The sequence below is a fragment of the Crassostrea angulata genome, chromosome 6, assembly GCF_025612915.1.
Source record: "Crassostrea angulata isolate pt1a10 chromosome 6, ASM2561291v2, whole genome shotgun sequence".
Classification (NCBI taxonomy): domain Eukaryota; kingdom Metazoa; phylum Mollusca; class Bivalvia; order Ostreida; family Ostreidae; genus Magallana; species Magallana angulata.
The window spans coordinates 52082337-52105411 of record NC_069116.1 but is presented as its reverse complement, the minus strand read 5'-3'; the positions used below and the strand labels follow the sequence as shown (position 1 = coordinate 52105411).

The following is a 23075-nucleotide window of genomic DNA, read 5'->3' as shown; positions in this document are numbered from 1 at the left end:
GTGCCCATTTTTTTTTTTTTTTTTTAGAAAAAAGAACTAGTTTCAAAACATCCGTTGACCTACATTCTCACGTGTATCCGAGTGTGTGTGTTGAAGTGTTGTAAAATCTTACACAACTGTCTTCACAGAGTTACACATACTATTAAGGTGAGTCGTTGAATTTTTGCAATTATAGATTTACAGGAATAATGATGATTTGCTCATTATTGTTATTATGTTTAACATTTCATGACAGTTTAACGTTATTCAAAATCGAAGTAAAATGTGTAAATCATGAATACGGTTAGAACAACTTATAATGGGTGTGGCGATAATCATTATTATTGATTATAATGTCATTATGCCACACTGTAAACATATATGCTTGCGTTAAAGCTATAGATAATAGATATGTATGTTCATCGTACAGCAAAACTCGGAATATAACGAACCTGGACATAGCGAAATTCCTTATATAAACCTATGTCCTGACAAATTTCTTATTTTAATCTAGAGAAAATTGCTGCATATAACGGACATGGCTATAACGAATTTACGGCTCTAACATTTTAAGACCATCCGCTGGCAAAATTTTAAAGTATAATTTTATCATTTTTTAAACAAATATTTTCCATTTCTCATTTCATTGAAGATTCATGCAATTTTAAGATGCATATATAAAATCAAATGATAAATGGAATTTTTTTAAAGATTGAAATGAAATGGTTATATATATTAACATTTTTTGTAAATGACGGTAATACTAATATTATAACTTATAATAGTTTGGAAAATTGTCAGCTGATTATTACATAACAAATTTGCTATAAACAGTGCGACATTTAAGTCCGGACATGACAAAGTCCGGGCTTTTAGCTACCATTTCCATTGGACATAGCTTACTTTTGTTTATGTATCTTGGTGGGACATTTTACTTTGATCCTATCATGTCAGCATGAATGTACACATTGCTCTAGTTTTCTTGTAATTGTCTCTCAAATATCAAAATCCCATGGGATTTTGGTGGGATTTTTCATCCCATCTCAAACCCCACTAAAATCCCATGGGAGAAAAAAATCTGTGTGGGATATAAACTCCCGTGGGATTTTTTCTCCCATCATTGGTGTTTATAGGATAAATAATCCTCTAAAAGGCTTTTATAGGATTTAAAATCCTATGAATCACCATGTTGGGATATTTTATCCCAGAGGATAAAAAGTCCTCTAAATATATCATCTTGATTGATTGTATGTTGGGGTTAACTAAACACTTATGATCCAATTGTCTGATCATATACCGGTAGTCTAGTAAAAGCAATATTCAAACAACAAATGTATTAATTTATTAGATAATGTCATTATATCCATCTAATGAATTACACGTGCTAAATTATATGTACCATCAATAACATATTCTTCTTGAAATGACTTAATAGAGCTTATAACAATAAGATCTAACAAATTCTGAGAAATTAAATACCAAGAATTACCAATTCTATTGAATATTAATAAAAGTATTTCTGTTTATGTAAACCCACAAACTCTTATGATTCAATTGTCTGATCATATAGTCTAGTAAAAGCAATATTCAAAAAACCAATGTATTAATTTATGAGATAATGTCATTATATCCATCTAATGAATTACATGTGCTAAAATATATGTACTATCAATAACATATTATTCTTGAAATGACTTAATAGAGCTTATAACAATAAGATTTAACAAATTCTGAGAAAATAAATACCAAAAATTACCAATTCTATTGAATATTAATGAAAATATTTCTGTTTATGTAAACCCATAAACTCTTACTTTTCACTGCTGCAAGGAGATGACTCATTTTTGTTTAAAATTTTGATTGATTGATATGATTTGATTTGATACTGTACATCAGGTGAACCGGCATGACCCAAGGAACAAGAAAATATATGATTAACTATTTTCAAGATATTTGGGCACTTCCTGTTCAAAGGGGGGGGGGGGGGGAGGGGGGTTATGACCACCCTTGGGGCCCATGACCTATATACTATTTGATGCTCCTTGACACAAGGAACAAGAATATATTTAGTTTAGGGGTGGGGGTCTCAACCATTTTTGAGATATTTGGGCACCTCCTGTTCAATGGGGGTCAGGAAAACCCCCAGGGCCCATAACCTACATACCATTTGATGCCCCTTAACACAAATGACAAGAATATAAGTAGTCTGGGGTTGGGGATCTCATAGGAATTTAATGAGATATTTAAATTAGGGCACTTCCTGTGTCAGGGGTAGACGGAACCACCCCCATATGGCCATAACCTATATACCATATGATGCCCCATTACACAAGAAACAAGAATATTTATGGTTTAAGGGTGAGGAGTCACGGTTTTTCAAATATTAAGTAATTTCCCATTAACCTGGGGGTTGGGGAATATATATAGTCCCCAGAGATCATATCTATAATGTACCATGTATTGACCATAATTAACACTCAATATATTTAGCATTTGAAAAATCCATGTCAATATCTTTAACGGTTTTCAAGTTATAACCATTTACAATATAGTGTATAATTTTTCCCTAAGGATTCAATGTTAGACCCCACCCCTATTTGACCCCCCAAAACTATGGTTGCCCAACCCCAATTTAAAAACAATAAATTCAAAATTTAAAACAGGGTATGCAGGCCTATCATATCCTTGAGTTGTGTACAACTCTGTTCAACCATCTCTGAGAAACGCGATGGACAAGTTCAAAGGCAAGAAAGAAGAAAAAGAAGAAACCGCTTTCAAAAACAATGTCTCCAAACTTCTTTTGGGAGACTTAATTACAAAAGGTACAATGTAAACAATTATTTTTATATGCATACAGAAGGATCGAGAGTTAATTTATAAATACTCCCTCTTCGGTTACATGTGTAGAATGGCCACCACTTGAGTAAAATTTGGCCTACCCAGAAAGTTGGAATTTCCTATCCTGATGACAATTTATAGGCTTAAGTTAATTACTGAGATAAGCAATAAAAACAGTTTTTATCAATTTAATCATTAAATTTATAAATCTGCAGTGAAGTTGCTCTCTGGTTTTATGAAATAACATTAACAAACCTGACTAATTATAAATACCCATTTTTTTTTTATAAGAATATGTCTCTTTCAAATGTAGTAATTACATGTAAACAAATGTAGTTATCATAGTATCAACCTTAAAAACCCAAGTGTATGTATCCTGTGCAAAAGTGATATTTAAGATGTTTTTACATTAGTTAAAAAATCATCTCTCTTCTTTTATTATGCATATACATGTATGATATGTAAAGGTACACTTGACCTTCAAATAACATCTAGCAACTATATTTATGGTACTTCTATTGAATCGAACAAGAATCAACATATTTTTACCCTTTTATTGTATATATGCGTAAAAAATGTAGAAATACATGTAAAAATTGAACATTTTTCATGAAATTCTTATTCATCTCCAGCTACCCTGGTGTGTTTGAATTTTATTTAAATTAAAGGTAGGCATATCATACTTGCAGGTCCTACTGTTTTAGCATGCATATGGTTTATCAAAAGGAGACTAGAAACCAGAATAGATAAGATATTCACTAAATATAATTGTTAAACTTCCATTTTCATGGAAAAAAAACCACATGCAGGATGGCATGTCTAGTTGTGAATAAAAATGCTACAAATCATCCAATTTACCAAAAAAAGAGCAATTTCTGAGCATCAGTGATGATTATTTCAAATATGTGTAAGAAATGACCCTAGAAAATTGCCACAAATTTCATAATATTAGGTAAAATATTTCAAACTATAAATGCTTTTTATGACAATCAAAATACGGGGAGTGTAATACATGTAAGAGTATTTCTAAGTGATTTGATGCTTTTATCATGGTAATATTATGTAGATGTATGTAGTACTAAATAAGGTTTCTTATTCAAGGAGGTTGAACAACAATTGATGTCTAAAAGATTAAGTTAATATGTTTTACTAAAGGAGAGCCCCATGAATCTGTGTTAAATAGAGGAGTGGGGAAATGGTAGGTTCACTTAAATGGCTATATTTTTCTTAGACCTCAATGGAATTGGCAATATGATGCATATTTTTTCTCAGAATTGCATAAGCTTTCTAATTTCATCTTTTCATAGAATTTTAGTGTAAGTTAAAGAGAGCAAGTCACACAGTTTTGGATAATAATGAGAGTAACTCCCTCCTAAATGATTATTTTTTTTAAAATAAAATATGTTTAAAGATATTAATTGTTCCTCTTGAGTTGAGAATTGTAACTCATTTTTAAAGAAGTGTTCATCCCACGGGTACTTAATTAATACTAAGGAAGTTTTTGTCCCATGCTTTTCCTTTATGAAAAAGTAATTGTCCCATGCCTGTTAAATGAACTGGGACCCATAATAGTGATAAATTTAAGGTTCTCAAAAATTATAGCTCATTCAGCCTCAAAACATTAGATTTGCTCATCTGATCGACTTATATTGGAATCATTATTATATGACTGACATTAATTAGTCAAGATTGTTTTAAAATATCTACTGAATGGCGGATCAGAAGCTGGAACCCATTAATTTCTTAAATAACATTTATTTATTATGCAGTTGTATTATGTTGGTCTCAGTGGTACTTTTATGGATATTGTGAGGTTATACTGTAAACACTTAAATGTTTATTCAATAGTTATGTTTCATATTAAATTTTTCCTAATACTCTAATTTAAGCATATTTTATTGAGTAATCAAATGGATTAGGCAACAGGCAAAGCCTATATAAACCCTCTCCAAAATACAAAGTCAAGAAGTGGTGTTATAAAATAATCATAGAATATAGTATAATATAGTATGTAGTATAATTTACCAGTTTACAGAGTGATATGTTACTGATATATTTGTATACAAAACAAAGGATAATTGGATAATAAATAATAAGCTTGACTTTTGTCATATGATGATAAATTAACTTGTTGTTTAGCACATACATGAACACATTCATTCCTACATTTATAAACCCATCACCTCATTCATTCATACCGACAGACAGACATAGAATATTGGTCCTAATACTCTGCTCAATGAGCTTAAATAAAGCTCTGAATACATACATGTATTTTTAACCAGTGAACCCTAATGTTCAACAACTCTCTCTCTCTCCCCTAATGAATGATTTCGGTTTGTTTCAAAGTTAATTAATATGAACATGATTATATATACCGGGTTTGTTTTCTTTCTCTCTCTCTGAAAATTTTTGGCCATAGGTTTTAAAGGATTAATTCTGATTTTTAACTTGCAGTTACCTACATGTAGTACTTAATTATTTCTGATCGACTTCTTCTATTCATTGACAAGATGTTTTAGTAACTAAAAGCCTTGTATTTATGTTACTCATTATTGACTGAAGTTGTTGTCTTTCTGGGCAGTCATGGTATATCATGTACATGAATATTGTTGTTTGACAATACACTTATTAAAATGTACATGTAGTAGTGTAACAAGGACTATTCATAAAACCACAATGTCTATTCTAGATGATGTAGATATACTGGCAGCCTATGGAAATATGCCCCCATGTACTTCATGTATATAGTAACTCATATCAGTAAACAGCAGTTAGAACATGAACTAAGATCGCAAATGGATATCCACATTAAATACTCCTAAATTAAGAACATAAAAACTATCAAAGGAAAATTCTTGCCTAGAAAATTATACATCTCAATGAACATTCCTAAACATATTGTTAGCTAGATCAACAATAGCACAGTTTCGATGTGGGCCGGCCCTTACCAAAGTAAAATTATTGCTGCAACAATGCCGCAATATTGCGGCTATATTGCAGCAACACATTTTTGTTACCAGAAACCAGATTTTGAGACTAGTGAAATGTTGCCGCTAGCTGCAACAACTTCTGGTAACATTTTGGCAATACTGCTGGAGTGTTGCCGCTAGCGGCAATAACTTCTGGCAACATTCTGGCAATACTATTAGAGTTATTTCTGTAAAAAATTATATTAACATGCACCTAGAATATTGCCACTAGCTGCAAAGACTTCTGGTAATATTCTGGCTACACTCAGTAGCATACTGCCAGAAATATTTTTCTGGTAACATCTACATGACATTGTATTTGATCATTTAAATCATGAACTAATTTATACATAATGATTCGATCTGGCAATACTGCTAGGCATCCTTTTTTATTTCTGCTTTAATTATAATTTAAGGATTGAGAAGCCGAGCAGTGGAGGGGGGTTACAAAATTGTCAATTAATTATTTAGATATGATTTCAGTTATAACACCTCAAAATTTGCCAGAAGTTTACCACAAACTTTTCTTTTTCCTCTGATTTATTATGCTTACCGAGCTTGCAAAAGCTTTAGCAGAATTTAGACTTATAAAATTTTACACATTCAGCACAAGTCTTAAACTGTCAATTATAATTGCATGAATTGCTTAATTTTGTATACATATTTTTCCCAAAAGAAAAAATAATAAGTCGAAAAAATTAAATCTAATAAATATTTTATGATTAAAGTCTTATTCTAAGAAAGTCTCAATTAAAAAAATCCAGTGATATTCCCTTCAATCGCATATAACTGTTATGCATGGTTACGATGACTGTTTGAACCCAACCCCCCACCCCCCCCCCCCCCACCTCATGTTTTACGTGAATACCGACCTGTCTGTTCTTTTGTAACGGTATATTCTTTTTCATTAAGTTAAAATATCAGTCTACTTAGATTTGAGTATCCAAACTGCTCGATGCAGGTTGAATATTAAGAATTTTCGTATGCTGTTTTTTCCCACTTTTACTTTCGTTTCAATGTGAAGTTACGCGCGCGCTGATTGGTCGATCAAATCGCTAGCCGCCAATTTTCACATTCGAAGCTGCCATGTTGTCTGCCATCGAGCCTCCTGCCATCACTGGAGATAATAAATGAATGAAATACGGGAATTATCTGTAAACAAGGTTAAAAAATACACTGTCAATGGAGTGTTTATCTGTAAAAAAAAAAAATCAACGGCTGAACTGAGGACGAATCTGAGTGAACGAATCGAGTGTTGACATCCCCTGCACCATCTGCATGAGCACGTTTTTGAAAAAGTAAGTTTAGCAATAAAATATACTCATTGAATGGCAGTTTAAACATGTTTGTTACAAGAATATAAACCGAAAGACTGCGATCTACCATTATACCAATGGGTTTAACACTGTTTAAGAACAATGCGCGGATCTAGAATTTTATTGGGGGGGGGGGGTTCGACGGTTATTTGAGTTTGCCAGGGGAAAGGGGTCCGAGGCATATTTTTGGTAATTTTATAATGTAATTAAAAAAAATTTGAAGGGGGAGGGGGTCTGGACCCCCCATGAAACTGCTTAAAATCTGAAAACAATTTCCAATGTGCTTATATGAAATCCATTTATCTTCCCAGTAGGTCTGCGCTGGGTTACACAGACCTGAAGAAAACCATGAAAAAAGCTGTCACCTTACTGATTAAATGAATGGTGGAACTGGCAACCAAAAAAGAATGATGACGTAATTTGTTTAAGATTATGGAGAGGAACATATACACAACAGTGCTGAATTCCAATGTGGATATTGTTGTGAATTCCAATGTGGATATTGTTGTGATATTCTGATAGCTGTTTTTGTGATTGTTTATGTGTGAAATAAGAATGCCCATGATGCTGTCAAAAAAAGGACATTTGGATTGCCTAGGACGAATGCCTTGATCAGTCGTAATACACCAAGTGGTTGTGCAGGACTTGTGAACTATATGGTTTGAGCTTTGCTTACTGTCCATATCCGTCTGTGCGCGTTGTGTCAATCCGTCTGTGCGCGTTGTGTCAATCAAACTACAATACATGTTATTCTGCAGCAATAAATTGTCACTGATCGGCTGAGTACTTTAAGTCAAGTTTCATCAGGATTTGTTCATCATATTTGTGTTTATTGTATTTATGTGCTAAATTTAAAGATTATTAATTTTAACTGGTATCCTTTATAAGCATGTTGAAATTCCAGTTTCAGGTCTCTAATATTATACATTATATTTTTAATTCAATACTTATTTTGTGCATGTTACATTGAATAATATAATTTTTTTACTTCTGTAATATTGTGTAGTCACAAACTATTTTTTATTTTTTATTTTTGAAAGTCCAAATTTAATGTAATGCGAAATGTTAGTCTTGTTGTAACCTTTTTGCATCTTTAAAAAAATAAAACTGTAATGGCAATTAAAGATTTTTTTTTTCATTTTGGTTGTAGATTAAAATAATATACATGACTGCTTTACTGTATACATTTATTATTTATAAATATTGCATATATTGTACCATTGATGCCAGAGCACAGAAAATGCATTGAACCAATATTTCTGCAATGTCATTTTTCTTATGCAATTGTATTGCCAGAAAGGTGTTGCAGCAAAATTTTTGCTGTAACACTTTTCTGGCAATATTGCTGCAATCTCAAGTATTGCCAGAAAGGTGTTGTCGCAACAATATGTTGCAGCAAAACTTTTGCGGCAACATCTTTCTGGCAATATTGCCGCAATCTCATTTGCATACGAAAAACGCTACTGCAGCAACATTGCCGCAATGTATTGCCAGAAAGGTGTTGTCGCAACAATATGTTGCAGCAAAACTTTTGCGGCTACATCTTTCTGGCAATATTGCCGCAATCTCATTTGCATACGAAAAACGCTACTGCAGCAACATTGCCGCAATGTATTGCCAGAAAGGTGTTGTCGCAACAGTATGTTGCAGCAAAACTTTTGCGGCAACATCTTTCTGGCAATATTGCCGCAATCTCATTTGCATACGAAAAACGCTACTGCAGCAACATTGCCGCAATGTATTGCCAGAATGTTGCTGCAGTATTGCTGCAATAATGCCAGAATGTGTTGCCGGAAGGTCCATATTTTGGTAAGGGGGGTACTACCCCTGAAAATAGAGACTGCACCATTTCAGGGTGAACTTGTCTAGACTGAGTGCACATGAAAACTCTGTAGATGAAATACATGTAGAGGACACATTCCAATTTCTTCTGAAATGAACTTAGATTACAGTCTCAGAAGAAAACTTTATCAAAGTGTTATTTTTCCAAATAATCTCTCTAATTTCTCTAGTTTCTAAATTCAAACTCTCATTTGTTATTTTCCAAGACATTAGCTGCAAATTTTATTCATGCATAAAATCATAACTTAGTGTTAACAGTGACTTATCATAAGTCCCATGGGCAGGTGTTTGATTTATGTAATTGCTTACTACTCAGTTGTAAAAGATACACATGTCACAATAATAAATGATTTACTTACTTACATATAACTTAAATTATTCAACGGACTTATATAAATTTGAATTAGTTTGGTAAGACTATCTTAGATGTCCAGCTCATTCAATTAAGTTATTCAAGGTTTTACAATCATCATATGGTATATGATATATTACATCAAATTAATAATTTTTGGTAAAAATATTCTTTGCATAAAGACATTAATAATTGATAATTTTATACACATGTATAATTAATATTATTCGAAGAATATAAGTTGATATATGAGTTTACTTTGTAATAGGAGTAGTAAAATAATTTGACTATAACAATAGAAACGGTTCCTGACAAAAGTCTTCACTCCTAAGTTGATATATGAGTTTACTTTGTAATAGGAGTAGTAAAATAATTTGACTATAACAATAGAAACGGTTCCTAACAAAAGTCTTCACTCCCCCCCCCCCTCCCCCCCCCCCCCCCCCCCATGAGAGAATACAACAGTGCACAGTCTATAATAGACATGATGCCAGACTATATAATGTTTTTTAAAATGTTGCCAATTGTACTAATGACAAAATTAAAATATGGTTCTGTTCATATTACTTATAAATATTTCCTTAAAATGAAAACAATACAAGTATAGTAACAAAACTGTATTTAAACGTTATCAATTTAGATCAATGCATATAGTTTTAGGAATGCAATGATTTGTATTACATTGAATATATATGATAATATACTTTTTCAACATTTTATTACTTGCACATTCATTTCATTTATAATATCTTTTTAATAACTTTTAAATATTGTGTTGATGTCAATTACAAATAAGCTTTACATGTAGCATCAAAAGTCTTTGTTGTGTTCATTATGAATTCCTTATAGATAAGTCAACTGACCAAGGAGACACATTCTGTGTATACCTAATATCTATCCTATTGTCCTAAAGCATCTACCAATTTACATGGCAGTATCTACAGGTGTCAGTCTGTGTATATTAATTAGCACCCTATTGTTCTACAAAGAATGGAGATATACACGTGTAAGACACGTGCGAGCAGAAACCAGATTGAACAGAAACACGTGACACAGGTGAACTCGCTTGGGGCTAAAATTGGGTGAAGAAAATAAATAAGAACAAACATGTACTTACTGCTCATGATAGCAAAATTATTCCCCTCGTTTGTCTTCACTCCACTTCCGAGTTTTGGAAACTGTGAACCAGTTTATCAAGTTGCATGATAAAATGGAAATTTGGCACATACAAGGAGTGAATTCTGAATCTTTAGATTAATTTTGGAGTGTTTTTCATCCATTTTTAAGGTTCTGCGTTCTTATTTGTTTTTTTTTTACTGGAAGTTCAGAAGCGAGAAAGTTTTCACCGAACACTGTCTTATCATTAAGGTCTTCCGTCTCCACGAAACAAACACAGTTTTTATTACGTGAATGTAAACATTATTAACCAATTTTGTTAACTTTAATCGTTACTAGCAATATTAACGAATTATTTAATTAATTAATCAGATAGCTTTTGGCATAAGATATTTACGTGGATCAATGCGACATATATCATTTTAAGTAAATGGTAGTTGTTTTGCCATTGAGACACCAACGTCCCTGGTTTTGCTAATCCCGTTACAATGCTATCCCGAAACGAAGATTATTATATTCACATTTTGCCAATCAATACAAGTGTGCGTAAGTTTTAAAACACTGTTAATTATCGGGCTTCTTAACCTGTATTAAACGGGATCCCACAAACTTGGGCTGATCATTCAATTAAATTATTTCGTGTAAATCCAAGTTAAATGCAATACATGCGTGATTTTGAGCATCATTTTCAAGACATGAACAAGTGCTTCGTCTATAATGAAAAAATATCATTGGTTTCTAATTAGAACGCATAAATGATCATGAATTTCAAAGCTAATGCTAAGCTGAGTATCAAAAGTAAATCTAAACCGGCAGTGACAAAACGCGTATCATTGACCGGACGGACCCCCTTGAAAATTTAAATATACATAAAGAAATATCGAAAATATGCCTCTGACCCCCTGGCAAACTAAATTGTCACTCCGAACCCACCCCCCCCCCCCCTCCCCAAGGAAAAAAAGCTGGATCGGTGCATTCCGTGTCCATAGCACCGGTGATACATATATACATAAATGTCCCTGGTAGTACATGTACTATAAAACATCGAAATGTAATTATTCAAATTTTGAATAAAGAATCATAACAAGGGGTGAAATACTCTATATTTTTAAGAATATATTATTCCGAAGAAAAAATTAGCTTCACTTTAATCGAATTTCAGTTTATTTCCTTTTTAATAAGATAGCCTTACCTTATACTTAAAATAAAAGCCTTCTATCTAAAGCGGGAGTGGCGCAGTGGCTGCGCGGAGGGCGGTGTAAGTAGCACTAATGTACTAGCGTGGGATCAAATCACGCTCGCGGCGCTGATTTTTCCCCAAAATTTCTTCATAATTAATACAACTTTATAATTGGGAGCAAAATTAATCAAGTTGAGAGAAAACAAAAATCTAGACAAAATCCACTGACTTGTGATTGACTTGTGATGTGTATACAGTGACCTTCTCGATATACATGTACATACAAAACGACATGAATACAAAATACAAACAAAGCAAATATATAGTAATTGGTGAATAATATATTTACTAATTCAGCATCACAAATAAAGATCTATGAAATGGAGTATTTACGGCATGAATGCTATCAAGTTTGATATGATTGAAAATTATTTGTTCTACTTACATAATATAATTATAGTTAAGGCGACATATTTAACATTATTTGATTAATTTGCTTATTCAACATGCGGAAAAGAGGTTACGAGATCAACAGGAAGGGAATTACCTTAAAAAGCTTTACAAAATAAATACCATTTTGCAGTAAAAAATTACAAAAAATTGATAGAGCTCTGATGTTTTGACGTATCTAGTTTTTTTAAGTATTGTAGATTTAGAAATTTGTATCCGTAATTATTTTGGCACAATCAAGTTTCTTTTTAAAGGATTTTGGCTATTCTCGTCGCCTTTTTTACCGATGATTACGATATCTTAAATGCTTGCATGGACAGATTGATGTTCATTATTCAGTTGCTGATTACATAATCTCCCTTCACACACGAATGACCCGAGACGATGTCACCGGTAAACTAACGAAGCTACTGCTCCAGACACGTGTATGTCTGGGGTATGTATACACATGGTACACGAGTCTGGAGAACAAAGAGGAGGTTTCACACCTCTAGACTGGTAAATTGATTTGTGTATAATTAGCTACTCAATTATTATCAGCTAAAACATAAATTAAATTAGACTGTGTAAAATAAGCATTCATTAGCTAATACACGGGTATAGTCCGTCAATCAGTGGTTAAAGAATCATGCATGAGACTATCAAAAAGAAACTAATGTTCAAAATATGCCTTAATTGTTACTTATCTTATCATTTAAAAAATGACAAAACTCACAATTCAGCAATTTAAACCTTGTTTAAAAAATGCAATCAAGTAATAATGAAGTAATAATTTCGGAAGTAATTACGTCCCTGGTCTTAATTTCTTGTCCAATAAAGAACACCTTTCTTTCGAGCGCTATAGTCAGCAATTTAACTCCAAATAGCTTAAATTAAATTGTTATACTGACATCGAATCATTATTAAAACTGAAAGAAACTTTTACATATCTTGACAAAGGATGTAAATAAGTGTAAAATAAAATTCCATTATCGTATTTTCAAAGAAGTTACGAGACAAACTTCATCATGCGGCCATCTTGGACTTAAATTTCGCCTTGATCCATTAATAATCCCTCGATTGTTTGTTAAAATGTGCATGCTATTTTGATTGTTAATAGTCCGAAATCAATATCAAAATGAATAATCGGGCAATATTGATGTAATATCGGGCAGGTAGCATCGTTTTTGATTGCCCCCCCCCCCCCCCCAATTCAAAAAGGATGCTACCTGCCTGAAATTACATCTCAGACTCATCCAAAAAATCTTGACAAGCAAGCAAAAAAATTAAAAATAAAGGGGAAATTGAAATCTTCAATATCCTTATTCGTGGGGGGAGGGCGGGAGCTGGCGTGGTATATATCTGTAACTTCGATTTCACTCTTAATTTCCTTAATCAATACTTACATACTCCCCCAAAAAGTGGCCGGGGGGGGGGGAGGCTCCATGATAATTCAATTTTTTATATGTAAACATGGTAAATGCAAGCTCCCCCCCCCCCCCCCCCGGTTGCTACGTGCCTGAATTTTATGTCTCATACGAGGAATAGACCCCCCCCCCCCCCACGTTACCTTTTACAAAAAAATATTTCAAAAAATATTTCTTATAACATTAGTGCCTTGATTGATTGTCAATTTGCTACATAGGATACACATGTGATGCAAAATGTGTCACACATTTGACTAAATTCATGAAGCAAACGTTAACAAGTTTCCAAATTCGGCATTTTTGTTCAATAACATATGGGTTTAAACTCAAACAACAGTATATTTAGTCATTCAGGGTCGATAAAAAAAAATATAAAAAAATGTTCATATATAGAAAATGCAATGCAAGAAAACAAACAGTTTTCATACGATATTCTTGTTTCTCATATTATAGTAGTTGACCCAGTGACGCCACAGTTCATCCCGCGCCAAATCGGCTTGATTAAAAATCGTTCTGAAGGTGTGAAATCGGGTTTCCCCCAAATATCTCGAAAAGTACTCATGCGACCGCAGTTAAATTTTCAGGATGTTTTCACATATAGATCTCCATCATATCAAAAATTGACCGCACTTTACATGAAGGTAGTCTAGATACCGTTTGTCCCTGGTGTACTTTAAAGCAGTACTTAAGCAAGCAAATAATGAGGAGAGAGAGAGAGAGAGAGAGAGAGAGAGAGAGAGAGAGAGAGAGAGAAAGAGAAAGAGAGAGAGATTTCAAAAAATAAAATGAAACATTTGGTAAATGGTTAATTCATATATAATTTCTTTTATAGGGAAATAATATTGTAACCCGTTAATTGAATTTTAAACAAAAATTTCACTTTTGTGTTATCCTAGAACCGTACATCTTGGATTTAATTACAGGTAACAAGTCTTAAACAGTCGGGGATATAATTACATGTATATATAAAACGAACCACCGAGGGATAAGAATTTTAATCAAGGTGACAGTCTGGCAATTAACGGGTTGATGTATGCAACATTGCCACCTTTGATCTTCTGTACTATGTATGTGCATGTATTTTTAAAATACACTTATTTGATATACTGTTACTTACACGTATGCAGGTAATGTACGTGCAAGTACAGAAACTCGCTCAAGCTGAGCTCGGTGCAACCAACCAATAGAAATAGCGTTTGTGAAATTTATTAAACTTAGCGACAATTTGAAGTCTTGTTACCTTCTTACATGTATCAAAACAACAACAATCACATTGAAAAAAAAAACCCAAACAGTCTCACTATAATGACTTAATCAAACTACAAAACTTGATACAGTTATTTAAGCATGATTTTGAACTCAATATAAAACATTTTTTTTCAAAGGTTATATTTTACTCTCTTTTATTAAAAAAAATCCGTACAATGGGTAACAATGCAGCGTAGACAATCGCCGTTATTGACGATGTGGTTCTTGTTCTGTGCACCTGACTCCATGAAACATGATATGAGACTGTCCGAGTATTCCGAATTCTTTTAAAAAGGGGGGTGGGGGGTGTATTTAACAATCGGGTTCGCAATTCAACATAATTATTACACTCCAAGATGGAAACTGGGAACATTGAGAAATGAGTACATGAGAAATATGAGAAGTTTATGAGCATTAGATATGAAAAAAAACGTCATCATTGGGTAAACATTTCGTTGTTTACAATCTGCATAAGGTATTTTTTTAGCGTTGCATTAGTACTGCACAGCAACATTTACAATGGTCATTCTTATCTGCTGAGGTAAAGAACTGCACCTGTTAGACTGTTAGACGCTCACTATCTATACATCATTGTGCGAAATCTTCATCTCTTTTCGGATGGATTTTTAATACACTGATTTTAGGTGGGAAGCGCCTATGGTAATTACCAGAAAGAGCTATATAATATGTAATGAAATTATTAGTTCCTAAGAGATAGATAACAAGAAAGTCTAATTAGATGGATTAAAAATGAAGAACCAAATAACTATTTATTTAGGATTAGAATCTGCATTTTATAGCAAACATGCACCTACAGTATTTTGAAAAATCAACACAATACAATCTCACATGTCTTTAAAAGATTAATATCAGATGAAAACATGAAATGTCTGTACAGTTGTTGATCCAATCAATTGCCATGAGACAGAGTTTAATGTTATGTGCAAATTAAGGTGAAATAACAAAAGAAAATAATTTATAATGAGAAATCATGAGAAAGATATCTGTGATATATGGGAAAATTTATCCTATGTGAAAAATCATGGGATATATCCTATTTTCTTTATTATGTGGGATTTTTTGTCCTATATGGGAGAATTAATCCCATCTTTTATGAATGATGGGATTTTTTCTCCCACATGGGACAATTTATCCCACAATACTTTTTCTCCCATGGGATTTTGGTGGGGTTTGAGATGGGATGAAAAATCCCACCAAAATCCCATGGGATTTTGATATTTGAGAGACAATTACAAGAAAACTAGAGCAATGTGTACATTCATGCTGACATGATAGGATCAAAGTAAAATGTCCCACCAAGATATATAAACAAAAGTAAGCTATGTCCAACGGAAATGGTAGCTAAAAGCCCGGACTTTGTCATGTCCGGACTTAAATGTCGCACTGTTTATAATATTTCTTACAAATTTGTTATAAACGTATAGGCTGTAACGAAGATTTTTCTTTGGTCCCTTGAAATTCTTTATAAACGAGGTTTGCTGTATGTACATTTATCTTTAAAGTTAAAGGAAAGCTTCACTTGAAGAACTTATATGTCGATCAATTCCTACAATGTGAGTCCTTTACATTGAAATCTAACCCAGTAAAAATTACTGTAAACATGTGTCACAGATTGCATTGAAATTTAAGCATAACATTTTTAAACCTAAATTAACAAGTTATCGTCTCCTCATTCTTCAGTTAATGGAATTTTGAACCCAATATTAAAAAATGGGATATTTTGAACAACATGACATTAAAAATTGTTAGTTAAATAGTGTTAAAAAAGTTTTTAATTTGTATTTATTTAACATTTCAAATCAAATGTTCAGAGTTGGGGGGGGGGGGGGGGTATATTTAATGACTGGTTCACTTACACAACTGGGTTGATGTACATTTAACCCATAAAACTATAGCCAAGATGTTTTATGCCTTCCCAAACCTTATTGGCCTTATTTTGTAAATACATGTAAATGATCTTACATGTAGCTTTATATTTTCAATCAAACATGTTGAGTGATTCTTTTATATTGTTATTTTAGGTCATAAATCATTAAAGTTAAACAGCATTTGAAAGGGCATTAAACAGAATGCTGGTTTTTGAAGCAGACACAAACAACCTGGCAATATGTGCCATAGTGACGGTTGCCATGCAATTCTCCTTCTTCTTGGTGGCTTGTACATGCAAGTTTGATAAAGTGACAGACTTTGCTGGGGGCACTAACTTTGTGGTTCTTGGACTGCTTACTTTTCTTCTTGCGGAGGTATGTAAAATTGTTTGGCATTATACTTACATATAAATGTTCTTTATTTTTAAATATGCATGAATGCAAAGTATCTTTTGTCTTTGATTTAATTGCATAAGAAGTATAGAAAAAAAAGCTAGGTCAACTTGAAAAGCTGATGTTAAATTTTAGCAACTGTGGTTTCTTTAATAATCGATGGTATCAATTTTCGTGGGTATAAAGTGAAAATTACAGTTTCAAGGATACAATGTTAATAGAAATTGCACTTCAATTAACACTTAATTTTGTGGATCAACTGAATAACGAAATCCACAAAAATTGGTATGAAACAAATTTTGATGAAATCACAGTATGTAAAGGAGGTCTCATGAGGATCACAAGAACAAGCATTCTGAGAGTATTGCATAAGCAATACACGTCCCCTACCGGTTTGTATTATTCTATGAAAGGTTCCAAGCACACAACTATTTCAGAGCTATTGTAAACGAGATGTCATGCTTTAATCAGAGATAAAAGAACAGAGGAAATTAAAACTATATAGTTGATATAGAAATTAAATAGGAAATAGGTAAAATAATACTCTTTATTTCATCTCCTGTAATTTCGCCAAGTCCATTCTGTATTCGCTGGTAAAAATTTGTGAAAACAATGCACTGTTATGCACAATATCATTTCTTACCGTCTTCTGTACCCCGAATCAAACCAAACAGTTAAACAGCCCAACCCGACAACGAACCCGATTGTAATAATAATACAAATAAACCCTGCCGATTAAATTTACAACACAATGCTTGACTCTATTTTATAGAATTTATTTGTTTGTTATAAATGATAAAAGGAATGGTACAGGAAAAGGAATGGTGCAAGTAACGCACGATATTATTACTGACTACATACTGACCTAGTTTATTCAGGTACACACCGAACCCGATAACGAACCCGAACATTAAAAAATTGGAATATAAAAAAATAATTTTCTCGAAAATATGTCAATCAGACGCTACAAAAGTGTAAACTTGATTTGTAGTTTGACATTTTGAAGCTGTTCAGCAAGTTTCATATTATTCCTCAAATGCATAAAGAAAAAAAGTGTGGAAAACTGAAGTGGGACAGACAGACGGACTGACGGACAGAGGGACAGACAGACGGACGGACTGACGGACGCAGAGGAAAGCTATAGTCCCCTCCGGTGAAACCGGTAGGGGACTAATAAGTGATGATGTAACGTATTGTGTTTAACTCTTGTCAATTGATTGTGACTCATTGTCAGTTATCTCAATTTATCTTGGCAAAATTTGATAAGGGTATTTAAAATATTTGGATATGCATCGATCACCACCTGAATCTATGAAAACTTCAGCAACTATTAATAGATTTATCTTTCTAAGATTGCGATAGATGTGTTTACAATGTTATCATTATATTTGCATTGTCAGACTTGTTGTAGGAAAGACCAATTAGCTCAGAAATTTAGTAATGAACATTGCATGAGCAATCAACATTTCAATCTTATTTTTATTCCTTGTAATTTTACAGTGTGTCCAGTAAAATACATTAAAGATGGTGTATTTCTGGTTTATTGAGGCTAATTATTTTAAACATCTTGAAAACCAATTTTGGGTTTGTTTCATATAAGTTTCATCCTAGAATCAACAATTAATATAACATAGCAAAATCAACATATATGCCACATCTTTAGGCTTTATTACACAGACCATTCCTTTACCATGCATACTTATTGTAGTCTTACAATTTGACTTTCTGTGTCACAAGCAATTATGTACATGTAGTCCATGCACTCTCTAAGATACAAATGTATATACATAGTACATCTTTCATTTTTTATGTTTTATCAAAGGAAAACTATTCATCTGTTAGTCATCAATGGTTGATGACCGAGAGAATGCTAGCTCATAGGATGTAAATCGAAATGTAAAATGTAGCATTAAGCATCTGGCTGTTTCAGTGTTTTCACTACTGACTACTGAACCAACTACTGTGATTTCATCAATATTCGTTAAATACCAATTTTCGTGGATTTGGTTCTTTAGTTGATCCATGAAATTAAATGTTCATTGAAGTGCAATTTCTATTAACATTTTGTATTGATACGGTCATTGGCCACGAATTTACCTATCCTTGAAACTGTGATTTTCACTTCATCCACAAAAATTGATACCCTTGAATTAATGAAACCACAGTATGTGTAATTTCAGATAAACAGGCTATATGTTAAACCAAATACATTGTATTTCCTGGTGTTTAATGAGTGCATTCTGCTCTTGTCTGCAGACTTATCAATGGCGGCAGATAATGGTCACTGTTTTCATTACGGTGTGGGGCCTCCGTCTCTCCGGTTACCTGCTGTACAGAATCATCAAGATTGGGGAGGACAAGCGGTTTGACGACAAGCGGGAGAACTGCCTGGCCTTTGCTGGGTTCTGGATTTTTCAGGTACAACATGTCTGTTGTCTGTGTATCTAGTTATATCAGTGGGTGGTGACCAACATGATCAATAGTTTATATAATCTGCCCATTATTTCCATGTTCTTTGCAATTTGTTTTTGCATTATATCTGTAAACCATTTGTGGTTTATATGTTTATGCATCCATCAGTAAAATATAATGATAAGTATAGTTAAACATCTCTCTCTCTCTCTCTCTCTCTCTCTCTCTCTCTCTCTCTCTCTCTCTCTCTCAATAATAGATTGACACTAACAGCAGATACCTTTTACAGGCATTCTGGGTGTTTACTGTCAGTCTTCCTGTAATATTCGTGAATGCTCCTGACAGTGCCACCTTTCTGACACCCTCTGATGCTTGGACACCACAGGACATTATTGGGGCTATTCTGTTTGTCACAGGGTTACTCATAGAAACCTTTGCAGATTTTCAAAAGTTTGGATTCAGAAATGATCCAGCAAACAAAGGCAAATGGTGTGATAAAGGTATTTTCTATTTAATGTTTTCAATCTCCATGTACCAATATCTGATTTTGGTATTGGACAATTAAGTACAAAAGCAAGATGTGCTGTGTTCAATATACTTGCTGACTTTTGAGAAAAGGATTTAAATAATTTTCATTTTGGATTCCCTCATTTGATGTTCAGGTGTATGGAAAGTGTCTCGCCATCCCAACTACTTTGGGGAAATCATCATCTGGATCGGAATGTTCATCATCAGCACCAGTATATGTGTGGATGGGAAGTGGGCAGGAGTTCTCAGTCCTCTATTTACCATGGCAATCCTGCTTTTCCTTAGTGGAATTCCTCTGTTGGAGAAAAAATCAGATGAGAGATACAGAAAGTGAGTGCAAACTTGTTTATTTGGATTTTTTAAAAAAATTGAATTTGTTTAAACCGGTATATTTTTAATTTTTTAATAATTTCTTAATAATAAGCAATAAGAGTTATAGAGATATTTTGCCAAAAACCACCACATAGAAATATCCAGTTACACTGTATTTCACATAAAAGCAAATCTTAATTCATGTTCCTGTACATATAGTTCCTTAAGAAGAGGCACACATACATGTAGAAGTACAAGTGATATATGTATAATAAGTGGTTCTCAGTCTTCATGGTACATGTATGTACATCTATTTGAAAAATCATTGATTACTGTTAGGCATCACAATGAGAGTCACTTTCTCTCTCTTCAGAAACGAGGAATACTTGCAATACAAGAACAGGACCAGTCCCTTGGTTCCCCTACCCCCTCCCTGCTATGGCTGTCTCCCAAGGGCCTTCAAGTGCCTGTGTTGCTGTGAGTTCCCCCTATACAACTATCTAGACCCAGAGGATGAAAGAATCAGCATCAAACCCAGCAATGAGGAACCTTACAATGAAAACGCCAAAGTCTAGTATCTTTGTAAAAGTTATGTTTGTATATTCCTAATTTAAGTGAATGTATTGCTGCATTTTATTTCATTTTGCAAAATTACCATGTATTTAAAATGTGAATGAAATGTAAGGAAACTACATGTAGTTAGCAAGTGACATTCAACATTTTTGTATATATATATATCATTGACATTCTTTTTATTTTTTTACCAATTCATGAATTAGTGTTTGAAAAAAAGCCCACTTAGTATATATATCTTTGTAAGTTTATTTTATGTAATCATACTCGTCGATCATTTTGTCTCAAGTCATCAGTGGAATCCAGTTCTCAAATCTTTCCAATTTCTATTAACATTATATCTTGTGTACAAAACAAGTTAATACCAATGTTGCTGGTTACTGTGAACACTAATGCCATTACATGTACATGTAACAAGCCTGTGGACGTACATTTTTTGGTGCTACTTAAAGGACATGTCTCTGTACCTACATAGATGACCATACCTCAGTAAAAACTAATGGTATACATTCTGTTTGGGTCCTACATAAAGCCAAGTTAAGGTGATTGATGGTGCTAGGGTGTGTTTTGTTTTATTGAGTCTTGTTAAAGAATGTTGTTTGACTGGCATGCCCATACAACTTTGTTAAGTTGCTGAAAAAATCACACCTTTTTGATTGAAGAAAACCATTTATTAAGTTAACTGTTTAATCTTTATCTATATTGGTGTGGTGTGTTGATGTTTGTTATGTTAGAAGTATTTTTATATAATTCACATTTGCTGAATTAGATCACCTCACATTGTGGAGTGTGTCTGTTTGTATCATATATGTAATCCATGCATTTCTTTTCATGTCAAGTGCCATTTCTTACAAAAGACCAAGCAGTTCAATTGTACATTATTTGTTTGTAAAATTTTTAACCAAATTTTTTCACATTTTTGGGAAGGGGGAAGTTTAAAGTGTAAGACTATTTCATGCACATCTTGAATAAGAAATTAGTAAGATATATGTACAAGCCGATGAACATGTAACCCAAATTCTGTTGTTTGAAATATGAGATCATTACTATTTTCCAATACATGAAGACCATCTACCTCCCTATTCTCTTGATTATAGTTTTATTATAAACAACTAATAGATCTACAGGTACTGATTTTAAGAAACGTAATACATTGTTTTATCAATTTTATACTGAACAAAACTACCACATTTTTCTTGTTTTGTAAAATTGTTGTAATAAAATTTCCTGCAAAAATGAGTAAAAATGTTTTGATGATAAGGTTAAAGCTTTATATTTTGACATTTAAGTGAGTAGAATCTAGAATTGATAAGCGAAGGTCAAGAAAGGATCGTGATTTATGAGTTAAAAGGGAAAGACATTTTTGTTGTACTCTGTAATTTTCGCATTTCCATCCATTATTTGTGAATAATTTGAAGAAATAAGATAATTATTATTAATTCAAACGTTAGAATGCTTCCTATTGCCAAAGTCATAAAGGTTAGACTGTTGGGTTCAGTAGATTTTTTCTTCAATACTCGCAATACATAATAAATGGAAAACAGAGAGAAGCGGACAATGTTGAAATATGATTACAGACACTTGGGGCGTGGGACATCCCCCTTTTGATATTGAAAGAAAATGAAAAATTTTAAATGATCTAGTGTTGACGAACGCATTTTTTTTTCATTTTTATGTTTTGATGTCTGATTCATTTTATTTTTATTGATATTCTGTTTAAGCAAATTTAAAAATCATGTTTCTCGACTGATACATAAACGTCAGCTGAAAAGTGCGATTTATAAAAATAGACCATAGAGTCGATTAAATTATAGTAGAATTTCTATAAAATGATATGAAAATTAGAATATTTACAAAGAAAAAAAATTCTGTCCTCAGAATTTTTTCTAACGCGCGCGCGTGGGGGGGGGGGGGGGTCCATATCCCAAGTGTTTATGAAAATTATTTATGAAATATTTTCTCTGGTTTGTCATTGTCAGGACTTTCATCAACGGCCAAATTTCCAACTTAGTAAAAAAAAAAAAGAAGAAGGATAGCGGTAGGGGATGGCGGGTATTAAGCCTATTAATTTTCCGGCAAGGTTCAATCTTGCAGCGAATTGTTGCTAGTTATGCACGTGTGCCTTGTACGTGTATTTTGATGTACAAGTATGAGACTTGTTAGTTTTGCTGCATATATTTTTAAGAATCAAAATGGTGTAATGTAAAATTATTTGTCAAGAACCTTTTTGCTTGTTAGCTCATCTGGGCTCAAAGCTCGTTAGCTTTTC

General features: G+C 33.0%; 1 protein-coding gene across 1 annotated transcript; it reads left to right on the top strand.

Moving 5' to 3' along the window:
• The first annotated feature begins 29 nt into the window (after window positions 1-29).
• LOC128189313 (uncharacterized) lies at window positions 30-22052 on the top strand. Its single transcript, XM_052860867.1, has 6 exons — window positions 30-147; window positions 16742-16963; window positions 19238-19399; window positions 19683-19893; window positions 20056-20251; window positions 20607-22052. Exons 2-6 carry the CDS (start codon window positions 16790-16792, stop codon window positions 20806-20808), a joined length of 945 nt encoding a protein of 314 aa, XP_052716827.1. The 5' UTR covers window positions 30-147; window positions 16742-16789; the 3' UTR covers window positions 20809-22052.
• Window positions 22053-23075: the final 1023 nt, after the last annotated feature.

Excerpts from the sequence above, each read along its gene's own strand:
- LOC128189313 (XM_052860867.1), top strand. The coding sequence starts at position 16,790 with ATGCTGGTTTTTGAAGCAGACACAAACAACCTGGCAATATGTGCCATA. Across the intron at positions 19,894-20,055 it reads AGGCAAATGGTGTGATAAAG|GTGTATGGAAAGTGTCTCGC; the intron begins GTATTTTCTATT and ends TTTGATGTTCAG. Across the intron at positions 20,252-20,606 it reads TCAGATGAGAGATACAGAAA|AAACGAGGAATACTTGCAAT; the intron begins GTGAGTGCAAAC and ends CTCTCTCTTCAG.